Below are 16892 nucleotides of genomic sequence, written 5' to 3'. Positions count from 1 at the left end.
GGGCTGACTGGAGGGTGGTGGCTGACTGTAGGGTTGGGGCTCACTGTAGGGTGGTGGCTGACTGTAGGGTTGGGGCTGAATGTAGGTTTGGGGCTGACTGTAGGGTTGGGGCTGACTGTAGGGTGGGGGCTGACTGTAGGGTGGGGGCGGACTGTAGGGTGGGGGCTGACTGGAGGGTTGGGGCTGACTGGAGGGTTGGGCTGACTCTGGAGGGTGGGGCTGACTGGAGGGTTGGGGCTGACTGGAGAGTTGGGGCTGACCTTTCGGGTTGGGGCTGACTGTAGGGTGGGGGCTGACTGTAGGGTTGGGGCTGAATGTAGGTTTGGGGCTGACTGTAGGGTTGGGGCTGACTGTAGGGTGGGGGCTGACTGTAGGGTGGGGGCGGACTGTAGGGTGGGGGCTGACTGGAGGGTTGGGGCTGACTGAAGGGTTGGGGATAACTGTAGGGTTGGGGCTGACTGTAGGGTTGGGGCTGACTCTAGGGTTGGGGCTGACTGGAGGGTTAGGACTGACTGAAGGGTTGGGGCTGACTGGAAGGTGGGGGATAACTGGAGGGTGGGGGCTGACTGTAGGGTGGGGGATAACTGGAGGGTGGGGGCTGACTGTAGGGTTGGGGCTGACTGGAGGGTTCGGGCTGACTGGAGGGTGGTGGCTGACTGTAGGGTTGGGGCTCACTGTAGGGTGGTGGCTGACAGTAGGGTTGGGGCTGAATGTAGGGTTGGAACTGACTGTAGGGTTGGGGCTGACTGTAGGGTGGTGGCTGACTTTAGGGTGGTGGCTGACTGGTGGGTTGGGGCCGACTGTAGGGTGGTGTCTGACTGGAGTGGTGGCTGACTGGAGGATTGGAGCTGACTGTAGGGTGGGGGATAACTGGAGGGTGGGGGCTGACTGTAGGGTTGGGGCTGACTGGAGGGTTGGGGCTGACTGGAGGGTTGGGGCTGACTGTAGTGTTGGGGCTGAGTGGAGGGTTGGGGCTGACTGGAGGGTTGGGGCTGACTCTGGAGGGTGGGGCTGACTGGAGGGTTGGGGCTGACTGTAGGGTAGGGGCTGACTGGAGGGTTGGGGCTGACTGTAGGGTTGGGGCTGACTGGAGGGTTTGGGCTGACTGGAGGGTGGGGGCTGACTGTAGGGTTGGGGCTGACTGTAGGGTGGGGGCTGACTTGAGGGTTGGGGCTGACTGTAGGGTAGGGGCTGACTGGAGGGTTGGGGCTGACTGGAGGGTTGGGGGCTGACTTGAGGGTTGGGGCTGACTGGAGGGTTTGGGCTGACTGGAGGGTGGGGGCTGACTGTAGGGTTGGGGCTGACTGGAGGGTGGTGGCTGACTGTAGGGTTGGGGCTGACTGTAGGGTGGTGGCTGACTGTAGGGTTGGGGCTGACTGTAGGGTTGGGGCTGACTGTAGGGTTGGGGCTGACTGTAGGGTGGTGGCTGACTGGTGGGTTGGGGCCGACTGGAGGGTGGTGGCTGACTGAAGTGGTGGCTGACTGGAGGATTGGAGCTGACTGTAGGGTGGGGGATAACTGGAGGGTGGGGGCTGACTGTAGGGTTGGGGCTGACGGGAGGGTTGGGGCTGACTGGAGGGTTGGGGCTGACTGGAGGGTTTGGGCTGACTGGAGGGTTGGGCTGACTCTGGAGGGTGGGGCTGACTGGAGGGTTGGGGCTGACTGGAGAGTTGGGGCTGACCTTTCGGGTTGGGGCTGACTGTAGGGTGGGGGCTGACTGTAGGGTTGGGGCTGAATGTAGGTTTGGGGCTGACTGTAGGGTTGGGGCTGACTGTAGGGTGGGGGCTGACTGTAGGGTGGGGGCGGACTGTAGGGTGGGGGCTGACTGGAGGGTTGGGGCTGACTGAAGGGTTGGGGATAACTGTAGGGTTGGGGCTGACTGTAGGGTTGGGGCTGACTCTAGGGTTGGGGCTGACTGGAGGGTTAGGACTGACTGAAGGGTTGGGGCTGACTGGAAGGTGGGGGATAACTGGAGGGTGGGGGCTGACTGTAGGGTGGGGGATAACTGGAGGGTGGGGGCTGACTGTAGGGTTGGGGCTGACTGGAGGGTTCGGGCTGACTGGAGGGTGGTGGCTGACTGTAGGGTTGGGGCTCACTGTAGGGTGGTGGCTGACAGTAGGGTTGGGGCTGAATGTAGGGTTGGAACTGACTGTAGGGTTGGGGCTGACTGTAGGGTGGTGGCTGACTTTAGGGTGGTGGCTGACTGGTGGGTTGGGGCCGACTGTAGGGTGGTGTCTGACTGGAGTGGTGGCTGACTGGAGGATTGGAGCTGACTGTAGGGTGGGGGATAACTGGAGGGTGGGGGCTGACTGTAGGGTTGGGGCTGACTGGAGGGTTGGGGCTGACTGGAGGGTTGGGGCTGACTGTAGTGTTGGGGCTGAGTGGAGGGTTGGGGCTGACTGGAGGGTTGGGGCTGACTCTGGAGGGTGGGGCTGACTGGAGGGTTGGGGCTGACTGTAGGGTAGGGGCTGACTGGAGGGTTGGGGCTGACTGTAGGGTTGGGGCTGACTGGAGGGTTTGGGCTGACTGGAGGGTGGGGGCTGACTGTAGGGTTGGGGCTGACTGTAGGGTGGGGGCTGACTTGAGGGTTGGGGCTGACTGTAGGGTAGGGGCTGACTGGAGGGTTGGGGCTGACTGGAGGGTTGGGGGCTGACTTGAGGGTTGGGGCTGACTGGAGGGTTTGGGCTGACTGGAGGGTGGGGGCTGACTGTAGGGTTGGGGCTGACTGGAGGGTGGTGGCTGACTGTAGGGTTGGGGCTGACTGTAGGGTGGTGGCTGACTGTAGGGTTGGGGCTGACTGTAGGGTTGGGGCTGACTGTAGGGTTGGGGCTGACTGTAGGGTGGTGGCTGACTGGTGGGTTGGGGCCGACTGGAGGGTGGTGGCTGACTGAAGTGGTGGCTGACTGGAGGATTGGAGCTGACTGTAGGGTGGGGGATAACTGGAGGGTGGGGGCTGACTGTAGGGTTGGGGCTGACGGGAGGGTTGGGGCTGACTGGAGGGTTGGGGCTGACTGGAGGGTTTGGGCTGACTGGAGGGTTGGGCTGACTCTGGAGGGTGGGGCTGACTGGAGGGTTGGGGCTGGAGGGTTGGGGCTGACTGGAGAGTTGGGGCTGACCTTTCGGGTTGGGGCTGACTGTAGGGTGGGGGCTGACTCTGGAGGGTTGGGGCTGACTGTCAGGTTGGGGCTGACTCTGGAGGGTTTGGGCTGACTGTAGGGTTGAGGCTGACTGTCGGGTTGGGGCTGACTGGAGAGTTGGGGCTGACTGTCGGGTTTGGGCTGACTGGAGGGTTGGGCTGACTCTGGAGGGTGGGGCTGACTGGAGGGTTGGGGCTGGAGGGTTGGGGCTGACTGGAGAGTTGGGGCTGACCTTTCGGGTTGGGGCTGACTGTAGGGTGGGGGCTGACTCTGGAGGGTTGGGGCTGACTGTCAGGTTGGGGCTGACTCTGGAGGGTTTGGGCTGACTGTAGGGTTGGGGCTGACTGTCGGGTTGGGGCTGACTGGAGAGTTGGGGCTGACTGTCGGGTTGGGGCTGACTGTAGGGTGGGGGCTGACTCTGGAGGGTTGGGGCTGACTGTCGGGTTGGGGCTGACTCTGGAGGGTTTGGGCTGACTGTAGGGTTGAGGCTGACTGTCGTGTTGGGGCTGACTCTAGAGGGTTGGGGCTGACTGTCGGGTTGGGGCTGACTGTCGGGTTTGGGCTGACTCTGGAGGGTTTGGGCTGACTGTAGGGTTGGGGCTGACTCTAGAGGGTTGGGGCTGACTGTAGGGTGTGGGCTGACTCTGGAGGGTTTGGGCTGACTGTAGGGTTGGGGCTGACTGTAGGGTGGGGGATAACTGGAGGGTGGGGGCTGACTGTAGGGTTGGGGCTGACTGGAGGGTTGGGGCTGACTGGAGGGTTGGGGCTGACTGGAGGGTTTGGGCTGACTGGAGGGTTGGGCTGACTCTGGAGGGTGGGGCTGACTGGAGGGTTGGGGCTGGAGGGTTGGGGCTGACTGGAGAGTTGGGGCTGACCTTTCGGGTTGGGGCTGACTGTAGGGTGGGGGCTGACTCTGGAGGGTTGGGGCTGACTGTCAGGTTGGGGCTGACTCTGGAGGGTTTGGGCTGACTGTAGGGTTTGGGCTGACTCTGGAGGGTTTGGGCTGACTGTAGGGTTGGGGCTGACTCTAGAGGGTTGGGGCTGACTGTAGGGTGTGGGCTGACTCTGGAGGGTTTGGGCTGACTGTAGGGTTGGGGCTGACTGTAGGGTGGGGGATAACTGGAGGGTGGGGGCTGACTGTAGGGTTGGGGCTGACTGGAGGGTTGGGGCTGACTGGAGGGTTGGGGCTGACTGGAGGGTTTGGGCTGACTGGAGGGTTGGGCTGACTCTGGAGGGTGTGGCTGACTGGAGAGTTGGGGCTGACTGGAGAGTTGGGGCTGACCTTTCGGGTTGGGGCTGACTGTAGGGTGGGGGCTGACTCTGGAGGGTTGGGGCTGACTGTCAGGTTGGGGCTGACTCTGGAGGGTTTGGGCTGACTGTAGGGTTGGGGCTGACTGTCGGGTTGGGGCTGACTGGAGAGTTGGGGCTGACTGCCGGGTTGGGGCTGACTGTAGGGTGGGGGCTGACTCTGGAGGGTTGGGGCTGACTGTCGGGTTGGGGCTGACTCTGGAGGGTTTGGGCTGACTGTAGGGTTGGGGCTGACTGTCGTGTTGGGGCTGACTCTAGAGGGTTGGGGCTGACTGTCGGGTTGGGGCTGACTGTCGGGTTTGGGCTGACTCTGGAGGGTTTGGGCTGACTGTAGGGTTGGGGCTGACTCTAGAGGGTTGGGGCTGACTGTAGGGTGTGGGCTGACTCTGGAGGGTTTGGGCTGACTGTAGGGTTGGGGCTGACTCTGGAGGGTTTGGGCTGACTGGAGGGTTTGGGCTGACTCTGGAGGGTTTTGGCTGACTGTAGGGTTGGGGCTGACTCTGGAGGGTTTGGGTTGACTGGAGGGTTGGGGCTGACTGTAGGGTGTGGGCTGACTCTGGAGGGTTTGGGCTGACTGTAGGGTTGGGGCTGACTCTGGAGGGTTTGGGTTGACTGGAGGGTTGGGGCTGACTCTGGAGGGTTTGGGCTGACTGTAGGGTGGGGGCTGACTGGAGAGTTGGGGCTGACTGGAGAGTTTGGGCTGACTGTCGGGTTGGGGCTGACTCTGGAGGGTTGGGTCTGACTGTCGGGTTGGGGCTGACTCTAGAGGGCTGGGGCTGACTGTGGACCTATATGTTTGAGGGCCTAGGTATAGCATAGCCAACAGGGGAAGGGGCTGACTGGAGGGTTGGGGCTGACTCTAGAGGGTTTGGGCTGACTGGAGGGTTTGGGCTGACTCTAGAGGGTTGGGGCTGACTGTAGGGTTGGGGCTGACTCTAGATGGTTGGGGCTGACTGTGGACCTATATGTTGGAGTGCCTAGGTATAGCATAGCCAACAGGGGAAGGGGCTGACTGGAGGGTTGGGGCTGACTCTAGAGGGTTGGGGCTGACTGTGGACCTATATGTTGGAGGTCCTAGGTATAGCATAGCCAACAGGGGAAGGGGCTGACTGGAGGGTTGGGGCTGACTCTAGAGGGTTTGGGCTGACTGGAGGGTTTGGGCTGACTCTAGAGGGTTGGGGCTGACTGTAGGGTTGGGGCTGACTCTAGATGGTTGGGGCTGACTGTGGACCTATATGTTGGAGTGCCTAGGTATAGCATAGCCAACAGGGGAAGGGGCTGACTGTAGGGTTGGGGCTGACTCTAGAGGGTTGGGGCTGACTGTGGACCTATATGTTGGAGGGCCTAGGTATAGCATAGCCAACAGGGGAAGGGGCTGACTGGAGGGTTGGGGCTGACTGTGGACCTATATGTTGGAGGGCCTAGGTATAGCATAGCCAACAGGGGAAGGGGCTGACTGTCGGGTTGGGGCTGACTCTAGAGGGTTGGGGCTGACTGTGGACCTATATGTTGGAGGGCCTAGGTATAGCATAGCCAACAGGGGAAGGGGCTGACTGGAGGGTTGGGGCTGACTCTAGAGGGATGGGGCTGACTGTGGACCTATATGTTGGAGGGCCTAGGTATAGCATAGCCAACAGGGGAAGGGGCTGACTGGAGGGTTGGGGCTGACTCTAGAGGGTTGGGGCTGACTGTGGACCTATATGTTGGAGGTCCTAGGTATAGCATAGCCAACAGCGGAAGGGGCTGACTGGAGGGTTGGGGCTGACTCTAGAGGGTTTGGACTGACTGGAGGGTTTGGGCTGACTCTAGAGGGTTGGGGCTGACTGTAGGGTTGGGGCTGACTCTAGAGGGTTGGGGCTGACTGTGGACCTATATGTTGGAGGGCCTAGGTATAGCATAGCCAACAGGGGAAGGGGCTGACTGTAGGGTTGGGGCTGACTCTAGAGGGTTGGGGCTGACTCTAGAGGGTTTGGACTGACTGGAGGGTTTGGGCTGACTCTAGAGGGTTGGGGCTGACTGTAGGGTTGGGGCTGACTCTAGAGGGTTGGGGCTGACTGTGGACCTATATGTTGGAGGTCCTAGGTATAGCATAGCCAACAGCGGAAGGGGCTGACTGGAGGGTTGGGGCTGACTCTAGAGGGTTTGGACTGACTGGAGGGTTTGGGCTGACTCTAGAGGGTTGGGGCTGACTGTAGGGTTGGGGCTGACTCTAGAGGGTTGGGGCTGACTGTGGACCTATATGTTGGAGGGCCTAGGTATAGCATAGCCAACAGGGGAAGGGGCTGACTGTAGGGTTGGGGCTGACTCTAGAGGGTTGGGGCTGACTGTGGACCTATATGTTGGAGGGCCTAGGTATAGCATAGCCAACAGGGGAAGGGGCTGACTGGAGGGTTGGGGCTGACTGTGGACCTATATGTTGGAGTGCCTAGGTATAGCATAGCCAACAGGGGAAGGGGCTGACTGGAGGGTTGGGGCTGACTCTAGAGGGTTGGGGCTGACTGTGGACCTATATGTTGGAGGGCCTAGGTATAGCATAGCCAACAGGGGAAGGGGCTGCCTAGTAAACTACATGTTGGGATACAGGGGGCGGAGTGTACAGACCCCAGAGCTGTACTGCTGGGGCTGGTGTGAGCTCAGCTCACACTTTAGCATGTATATGGGGGGCTGTTGAGTTGTCTGGGGAACTTTGTATGGGTGTGGGCGTCAGGGGGGTTCTATGTACTGTGGACAACGAGGGGGGCTTGGTTCTAACTTTCTAGGTCTGTTAAAATAAAGTAAAGTTTGTTATTTTAATGATGTAACTATTGGGCCAATAAAACAAAATCTCTCTCTCCCTCTCTCTCTTTCTGTCTCTGTGGCTGCCTTTTTCTCTGCCTGGCCTGACTTTAATATGGTTATGATTAGAGACGGGGCTAAGGGAGGGAGGGGGGAGGAGGGGGCTCATATTTACTGCAGGGGTAATGGGGGAGGTGCAGTGTAAAGACAAATCGAGAGAACCAAGAGGGATCTGAATAGGGCAGAGGAGGGGAGGGGTTGTGTTTGTTTGCATTCGGGCTGAAATATGAAAAACAAAAGAAAGCTGGGACAAAAAGAGAGGAGAGGAGAGAGAAGAATGGAATAAAGTTTTGTCCTCTAACAAATCAGTCCCCGCCTAGCAGCACGGGGCTCTGGCCACTTCTCCTCCTCTTCCCCTCCCTCCTCCTCTCTCTCAATCTCTCTCCACCCCCTCCCTCTGGGTCCCCTCTCTCTCTCTCCCTCTCTCTCTCTCTCCGCCCCCCCTCTCTCAGTCTGAGGCAGTTGGTTCGCTCCGCTGTGCCTATGTGTCTGGGATGCAGCAGTGAAAGAAAGAGAGCTGAAAGAGTGAGAGAGACAGAGAGAGAGAGAGAGAGAGAGAGAGAGAGAGAGAGAGAGAGAGAGAGAGAGAGAGAGAGGGAGCTGTTATTTAGGTCTGTTACAGCAGACAGGGAGCAGCTCGCCCTAGGGCATGGGGAGACGATAAAGCAACACTGAACTCAGAACAGCACATTCAGCTACAGATACAGCCAGGCAGGAACCAGCCCTGCATTCCAGCTGAGGGGAAGGGAAAGAAGGTATAGAAACTGTAGTGCCTGCAGGAAAGGATAGATCAAACGGCAGAGAGAGAGAGGGGGAGAGAGAGAGAGAGAGAGAGAGAGAGAGAGAGAGAGAGAGAGAAGGAAGGAAGGAAGGAAGGAAGGAGAAGGTAGCAGCAACACATCAACACAAGGGTTTGAACCGGGACCTTCACTGCTGCTACTGTTGTTGTTGTTGTTGTTGTTGTTGTTGTACTACGGTAAGGTGACCTAACTACTCCAGGAACAAGGAAGGGGGGGGTACAGCAGCAGGTTTAACCTGTGTGTTCTCAGGAGGTAGGGACTAGGGAGGGGGTACAGTAAAAGGAGGTTGAAAGCTCCACCACCATGTTTGACTGTATGGAAGCTCTGGGGATGGGCCCACGCCAGCTATATGATGTCACCAGCCGGGGTGCGTGCATGCTGCGGAAGGCGAGCCCCTTCTTCGCAGGGCTGGACCCCTTCGCTTGGACCGGCAGTGCCAGCGTTCAATGTAAGTCAATGGCATCCTGTTTGCATGTCCTGGTACTGGAGCCTGTTGGGACAGCTGCACTAGCTACCCAGGGACATCTAGCTAATGCTACAATATAATATGCCAGCCTCTGTGTGTGTGTTTGTTTGATTTCTGAGTGGCTGCAATGCTAACCCACATGTTCAGGTTTGACTGTGACAATGCTAACCCACAGATTCAGGTTTCTCTGTGGCAATGCTAACCCACAGGTTCAGGTTTCACTGTGGTAATGCTAACCCACAGGTTCAGGTTTCACTGTGGCAATGCTAACTCACAGGTTCAGGTTTGACTGTGACAATGCTAACCCACAGGTTCAGGTTTCACTGTGGCAATGCTAACCCACAGGTTCAGGTTTCACTGTGACAATGCTAACCCACAGGTTCAGGTTTGACTGTGACAATGCTAACCCACAGGTTCAGGTTTTACTGTGGCAATGCTAATCCACAGGTTCAGGTTTCACTGTGACAATGCCAACCACCTGAGTTTTGACCTTGTGGGGTAGGTTAGGTTCTGTATACAAAACAGAAAAGAGTAAGAAAGTACAGATGAAATATTGAGAGGAAGAGAGAGAGGGAGAAACCTGACACTTTTGACAAAATGTCAGCCATCCACATTACATTGGTCTTGTTCCCTTCACAATCGCCTCTGTGACAGCTACTAGTGCTTTCCATGTGGAGACTACAATGGGTTTTGAATCTTTTTTTAAATAAGGTAGACATAAAAAGCGGTTTTCTAAAAACATTTCTGTGCTCCCTGTGTTTTTAGTTGGAGGTATTGTTGGTGTTTATGTTTGTGTCTAAGGATTTTTCTCTCAAGCTAAATAGCTATAAATTAATCAGTAGATGAATTATTGAATGGATACATTTATGAATAAATTAGTAACTTGGAATGTTGCTAGGCTTCAGAAGAGCCAAAGGGTCTTGCCAGATTTCTTTTCTCTCTCTTTTTCTGTGTCAGTGTTCACATTTTTGCTCCCTCGCTCCCTCCTTTCCAGACTTCAGACACTACTCTGGCTCTAACAACAGGCCTGTCTCAGATAGACAAAACTTGGGTCAATTTCCATAGGCGTCCAGGGGGCCTGTGTGGCTGGGAGAAAGAAGGAGTGGGGGTGTGTGGTTCTCTTCTAGGGAGCAAGCCAGAAATGATACAAGCAAGAAGAAATACACAACACACCATCAAACTACGAACAATCTAGCTAGTTTAGTTGTTGCACACAAACAACACGTTTGCTTGCTTCTGTTCATGTGTTCCTATTTCGTTTTTTAAAGTCCTTTTGTAACCCAGACGCTGTGTTGTGTTCACACTGAGGGTTGTTTTTCAGATTTTATTTGTTCAACCTTCTGCTTTTTTGTTCCTTTTTACTGGATCTTGGGGGCAGTCATCTGTCTTCATTACTCGTGAAGACACCAGCGTTTCAGTGGCTGTCATACACACTGGGCTCTCTTTAATGAAGACAGATGCCCTGTCAGGACAAGGGAGGCCGAGGGGGACTTCATGCAGACCAGCCTCTCCTCTTCTGCTTTGCTTTCTTCTTTCTTTCCTGTTCTCCATTCTTCTGCTCTCTCCTCTCCTCTCCTCTCCTCTCCTCTCCTCTTCTCTTCTCTTCTCTTCTCTTCTCGTCTCTCCTTTCAACTCCTCTCCTCTACTCTTCTCTCCCCTCCTCTTCTCTTTTCTTCTCTCCTTTCTTCTCCTCTCCTCTTCTCTCCTTTCCTCTCCTCTTCTCTTCTCACCTTTCTGCTCTTTTTTCCTCTCCTCTCTCCTACAGCCAGCCAAGGAGCTCTGATAATATCAAAATATTTGTTTATTTAGTCAGAGACCTCACCGCTCTCACCGACCCACACAACCATTTAAAACGTAGCCAATCAGGTCCCAAAGTTATTGTATTTTTGTTCTTTGTAACAGGAAATCAAAGAGAACGAACGATCAGTCAGTTGGTGTTGCTGTGCTAGTGTGTGTGTGTACTTCTGTGCTAGTGTGTGTCTGTGTGTGCACCTGTGTTAGTGTGTGTGTGTGTACTTCTGTGCTAGTGTGTGTGTGCGCATCTGTGCTTCTGTGTATGTGTGTGCTGTGTACTGTTTTAGTCTTTCTATGTTTAGTCTTAGTAAATAAGGTGACCCCATCCCACACGAGGAGCGGCCATAATATCTCTCCTTACTGAACCAGTTGGCCCTCATTGTCCTCTACAATGAGGCAGATGAATTGATGTTTGAGTCTGATCTCTCATTAGGCCTGGCCAGCTGCAGAGCACAGTGATCTGTGTCTTAAATGGCACCCTATTCCCTAAATAGTGCACCACTTTTGGCCAGAGCCCTAAGGCTATGGCCTATGTGCCATGATCAAAAGTAGTGCACTATATAGGGAATAGGGTGCCATTTGGAACACAGGTGAACCAGGGAACTACCAGCATGCAAAGTAAAGACACTCAGCTAGGATAGCTCCTCTGCTCAGCTCTGCTCTCATAGCATTAACAACAATCAGGACTTCTTGAGTCTTGAGTCCCAGTCAGCTGCTTAAAGTGTGACACCATTCCTTAAATTTGGCCTAGATATTCTGTGAGTTAATTTCTGTTTGAGGGAGGACTCTAAAATCAGAGAAAATAAAGATTTTAACATATTTTTATCAAAGATTTTTAAACAGCCCCCCACAACTATATGCAATTGTTATCTATATGCAATCTAAACATTACCAACATGGGGATTCGTTGTGGAGTTATTTTTTGTGATTTTATTACAATTCTGACATACATATGTCATGCTTTAAAAACAATTTTTACTCAGAAGCAAATCTGGAAATCAGTGGGTTAGGTTTTGAATTTCCTGGGTTTTCTCAATGTCATTGCTTTTTGTCTCAATCTGTTTTGAATCAAAGGGAGTTTTAGTGTGTGGTCATGATCAGCTTTTCTGTTTTCTGTCTGGTGGTTGGAGACTGCTGCTTTTCTGTCCAATGTCAGAGGTTACAGAGAGGCTGTGGGCTGGCCAATGTCAGATCCACAACATGTGTGGTGTCCTTGTCTGCCTTTTGAGAAGGAGGAGAGAAGAGCCTCTTAAATGGCTGTTATTGTGTAGCTGACTGCTGTTTAAATGTCTGATGTTATGTAGCTGGAACTAATACATCAGGGCTGCATGGAAAGGAAAATGGTAAAATGATTTAGACATTTGCCAATAAGCTAGAAATTACTCAACTGTCATACTAGATGACATTTGATGATATGAAGAAAGTTTGATGAGCTGTTTCTTCACTTGCTATGTTACTGTGCTTGGAAGGATAACGCAATTGATCTCTAATTTATGGTCAGGAAAAGGATAATGATTTAGTCATACGATAATAGTTTATTCATACGTCAATGATAGCAAAATGTGTACCAGATGCCAAATGATGATGTAAAAAAGATTTCCTGCCTTTTGCTTTAGTTGTCATGTTAATCTTCTCATGCAGTAGCTTTATCATCTCATACTGTAGTATTAGAAAAGGGGTCATATTTTTTAATTATAAAAAAAGTAGTAATTTAATCTTTATTTTACTATGCAAGTCAGTTAAGAACAAATTCTAATTTACAATGCCGGCCAAGCCCGGATGACTCGGGGCCAACTGTGCACTGCCCTATGGGACTCCCAATCACGGCCGGATGTGATATAGCCTGAAATCAAACCAGGGACTGTAGAGACACCTCTTGCACTGAGATGCAGTGCCTTAGACCGCTGCGCCACTCGGGAGTTATAAACTGGGTGGTTTGAGCACCGAATGCTGATTGGCTGACAGCCATGGTATATCAGACCGTATACCATGGGTATGATAAAACATTTATTTTTACTGCTCTAATTATGTTGGTAACCAGTTTATAATAGCAATAAGGCACCTCGGGGGTGGCCAATATTCCACGTCTAAGGGCTGTGTCCAGGCACTCTGTGTTGCATCGTGTGTAAGAACAGCCCTTAGCCGTGGTATATTGGCCGTATACCACACGTCCTCGTGCCTTATTGCTAATATATTTGATGTATTATAGTAACCAACAGAGTCATGTTTACTGTCTAACTGTACCTTGGCCTATTTGGATTGTTTTGACTTTGATATCCCCCTTAATGTCAATATATTCACAATCATGTTATGTGGTAATAACAGATAACACTTTATTAATCAAAACACACACACACACACACACGCACGCACGCACACACGCACACACACACACACACAGACACACACACACACACACACACACACACACACACACACACACACACACACACACACACACACACACACACACACACACACACACACAAACACACACACACCTCTTTGTTTTCCCTTAATGTGCTGTTCAATGTGAATTGATGAGCTAATTGAAACAGGCGCTATATCATTCTGGCTTGGAGGGCAAGACAATTACGTCCCAAATGGCACCCTATTTCCTGTATAGTGCACTACTTTTGACCAGGGCCCATAGGGGTTATATAGGAAATAGGGTGCCATTTGGGACGGCGACCACAGACTACTAAGTGGTTCCTGTGACCACTGTCACACCGAGCAGCTCAGATCATTCTCTCTACTAATGGAACTACAGATCATTATCTCTTCCTAATGGAACTCTGCAGTTATTTCATTATAATTACAAAAGATTCAATTAAAATATTAGAATGCCTGAGGGGGCAGGACTGTGAATAGATAGTGGGTTGGTTGGTTGGTTAGGAGGGATGGTTAGGAGCGATGGTGAGTGTGTGTAGTGTGTCAAATCAAATCAAATCCAATGTTATTTGTCATGAGCGCTGAATACAACAGGTGAAATGCTTACTTTACAAGCCATCAACCAACAATGCAGTTCAAGAAATAGTGCCGAGAAAATGTTTACCAAATAAACTAAAGTAAAAAATGAAAGAAAAAGTAAAACAATAAAATAACAATAACAAGGCTATATACAGGGGTACTGGTACTGAGTCAATGTGGAGTGGTACAGGTTAGTCTAGTTAATTTGTAGGTAGGGGTAAAGTGACCACGCATCAATAATAAACAGCGAGTATCAGCAGTGTAAAAACAAAGGGGGTGGGGTGTCAATGTAAATAGTTTGGGTGGCCATTTGATGAATTGTTCAGTAGTCTTACGGCTTGAGGGTAGAAGCTGTTAAGGAGCCTTTTGGACCTAGACTTGGAACCCAGTGATGTACTGGGCCATAAGCACTACCCTCTGTATTGCCTTACGGTCGGTCGGTGGTGCAGCTGTATAACTTTTTGAGGATCTGGAGACCAATGACAAATCTTTTCAGTCTCCTGAGGGGGAAAATGTGTTGTTATGCCCTCTTCATGACTGTCTTGGTGTGTTTGGACCATGATAGTTCATTGGTGATGTGGACAACAAGGAACTTGAAACTCTTGACCTGCTCTACTACAGACCCATTGATGTTAATGGGGTCCTGTTTGGCCCTCCTTTTCCTGTAGTCCACGATCAGTTCCTTTGTTTTGCTCACATTCAGGAAGAGGTTGTTGTCCTGGCAGGTCTCTGATCTCCTCCTTGTAGGCTGTCTCATCAGGCCTACCACTGTTGTGTCGTCAGCCAACTTAATGATGGAGTTGTGCTTGGCCACAGAGTCGTGGGTGAACAGGGAGTACAGGAGGGGACCAATCAAACAGACTCGCAAGTTTAGCTAACCAAACCATCAGTCCTAGCTTGCCCTTATGTAAATCGATTTCAACAATGCCAATAATGTTTTCAATTCAACTTTTGCTTTGAAAAGCAGCTCAAATAGAACATGTTAGAATGAACTACAGACATTGAATTGTACCATGCTGATATAGACGGTTGCCAGGTGACGTATGATGCCTCCTGCCGGCCATGTTGGAAGACCACCGCATCAATTCTTCTGACAAACTACCCCACAAACAACAGGTGGGAAAAGGCTGCCTAAATATTATCCCCAATCAGAGACAACGATAGACAACTGCCTCTGATTGGGAACCATACCAGGCCAACATAGAAATACAAAAACTAGACTACACATAGAAATAATAAACTAGAGCACCCCCCAGTCACGCCCTGACCTACTGCACCATAGAAAATAAAGGCCTTCTATGGTCAGGACGTGACAGTTACAAGGTGGGGTTAAAATATATTTAATTGTTTTTAAAAATCCATTGATTTATATAAAAAACACTGTAATGTCAAAGTGAAAGAAAAAACACATATACTGTATCTTGATTACATCAGTATTCAACCCCCTGAGTCACTAGAATCATCTTTGGCAGGGAATATAGTTGTGAGTCTTTCTGGGTAAGTCTCTAAGAGCTTTGCAGACCTAGACTGTACAATATTTGCAAATGATTCTATTTAAAATTCTTGAGGTCTGTCAAGTTGGTTGTTGATCACTGCTAGATATCCGTTTTCAAGTCTTGCTATGGATCTTCAAGACGATTTAAGTCAAAACTGTAACTAGGCCACTCAGGAACATTCAACATCATCTTGGCAAGCAACTCCAGTGTACATTTGGCCTTGTGTTTCAGGTTTTTGTCCTGCTGAAATGTGATTTTTGTATCCAATTGTCTGTTGGAAAGCAGACTGAACCAGGTTTTCCTCTAGGATTTTGCCTGTGCTTAGCTCTATTCTTTTCCAATGTACCTTAAAAAAACTCCCTAGTCCTTGCCGATGGCAAGCATAGCCACAACATGATGCAGCCACCTCCATGCTTGAAAATATGAAGAGTGGTACTCAGTGGTGTGTTGTGTTGGATTTGCTCCAAACGTAACACTCTGTATTCAGGACATGCAGTTCATTTCCTTGCCACATTTTTTGCAGTTTTACTTTATTGCAAACAGGATGCATGTTTTGAAATGGTTTTATTCTGTACAGGCGTCCTTATTTTCAGTCTGTCATTTAGGTTAATATTGTGGAGTAACTACAATGATCCATTCTCAGTTTTCTCCTATCACAGCCAATTAACTCTGGAACTATTTTTAAGTGACCATTGGCCTCATGGTGAAATCCCTGAGCGGTTTCCTTCCTCTCCAGCAACTGAGTTAGGAAGTGATGCCTGTATCTTTGTAGTGACTGGGTGTATTGATACACCATCCAAAGTGTAATTTAAATTGACTCAAGACATTTCAGCTTTTCATTTTTAATTTATTTGTAAGAATTTCTAAAAACATAATTCCACTTTGCATTATGGGATATTCCGTGTAAACTAGTGACACAAATCTCAATGTAATCCGGTTTAAATTCAGGCTGTAACACAACAAAATGTGGAAAAGGTCAAGGGGTGTGAATACTTTCTGAAGGCACTGTATGTTCTCAGAATATGTAAGGGATAACCAATGAAGGCCCTATATGTGTTCTATGTAAAATAATGAAAGACATGGAAGGTGTGTTCCATGACGCGCTAGCAGAGTCAAACAACCTTCCACAGAGTTGCATTATTTTCCCGAGAACGCACAGAGCCCTGAGCTCATTATCCCTTTCACACCATGGATATAATTTATCCACTAGAAATGTGTTCATTTGCAGGCAGAAATATCTTGGTAACCAATCAAACAGACTTGCAAGTTTAGCTAACCAAACCATCAGTCCTAGCTTGCCCTTATGAAAATCGATTTCAACAATGCCAATAATGTTTTCAATTCAACTTTTGCTTTGAAAAGCAGCTCAAATAGAACATGTTAGAATGAACTACAGACATTGAATTGTACCACGCTGATATAGACGGTTGCCAGGTGACGTATGATGCCTCCTGGCGGCCATGTTGGAAGACCACCGCATCAATCCTTCTGACAAACTACCCCAAGCTGCATGACAACAGTGCCTTAAAGTAGTTGATTCATCACCATGGTCTATTTCTTGGCAGTATTTGGCTGCTCTTACCAGGCAGAAAAGACAAAGGGAATTATTATTATTATAATCATTTTTTTACAGATTCCCCGCAATCATGAAACACCAAGGATACAGACTCAAAACTATCAGAAAGCAAAAAAATATTTTTGCCCGTGAAGACCTGAACCCAGACAGCTGTCAGTACAGGGTCTGCTCCGATCATTTCATCACTGGTAAGTCTTATCGATTTCGAGTTTAGTTTAGTTTAGCTGTTTTATGTTATGCCAACTAGGTGTTGACAATAAGACCAAGTTAGCCAACCATAGCTAGCTAAATAGCTTGTAGTCTAGCGTCTCCTCTCCCTCATAGGCGGCAGCGCGTGAGTTTCACGTTTTAGGGAAATACACCTTTGTAATAAAGCATTGCAAGTATCTATCATCACATTTTCAGATTAATGTAAGCCTACTATTCCTAATGTGATAAGCTGACTGGATAGTCATCATTTAATTTTTCTTTGCACAGGAAAAATGTGGTCATTGATAAACACATGTCATG

The 16892-nt window shown here is 50.6% G+C and overlaps 1 protein-coding gene across 2 annotated transcripts in view; it reads left to right on the top strand.

Moving 5' to 3' along the window:
* The window catches only part of LOC110532677 (retinoic acid receptor gamma-A), a 97696-nt gene that overhangs the window by 41914 nt on the left and 38890 nt on the right, over positions 1 to 16892 (top strand). Inside the window, exon 1 of one of the 2 annotated variants that reach the window (XM_036988696.2) lies at positions 7588 to 8528. The exons of the other annotated variant lie outside the window; for it this stretch is intronic. Coding sequence (XP_036844591.1) covers positions 8384 to 8528 — 145 coding nt within the window. The 5' untranslated portion in view covers positions 7588 to 8383. Of the gene's footprint in view, positions 1 to 7587; positions 8529 to 16892 lie in introns of those variants that run through there. 2 annotated transcript variants of the gene reach the window in all.

This window comes from Oncorhynchus mykiss, chromosome 9 (assembly GCF_057628025.1).
Source record: "Oncorhynchus mykiss isolate SJ-2025 chromosome 9, ASM5762802v1, whole genome shotgun sequence".
Taxonomy (NCBI): Eukaryota; Metazoa; Chordata; class Actinopteri; order Salmoniformes; family Salmonidae; genus Oncorhynchus; species Oncorhynchus mykiss.
This window is presented reverse-complemented; position numbering and strand designations above follow the sequence as displayed.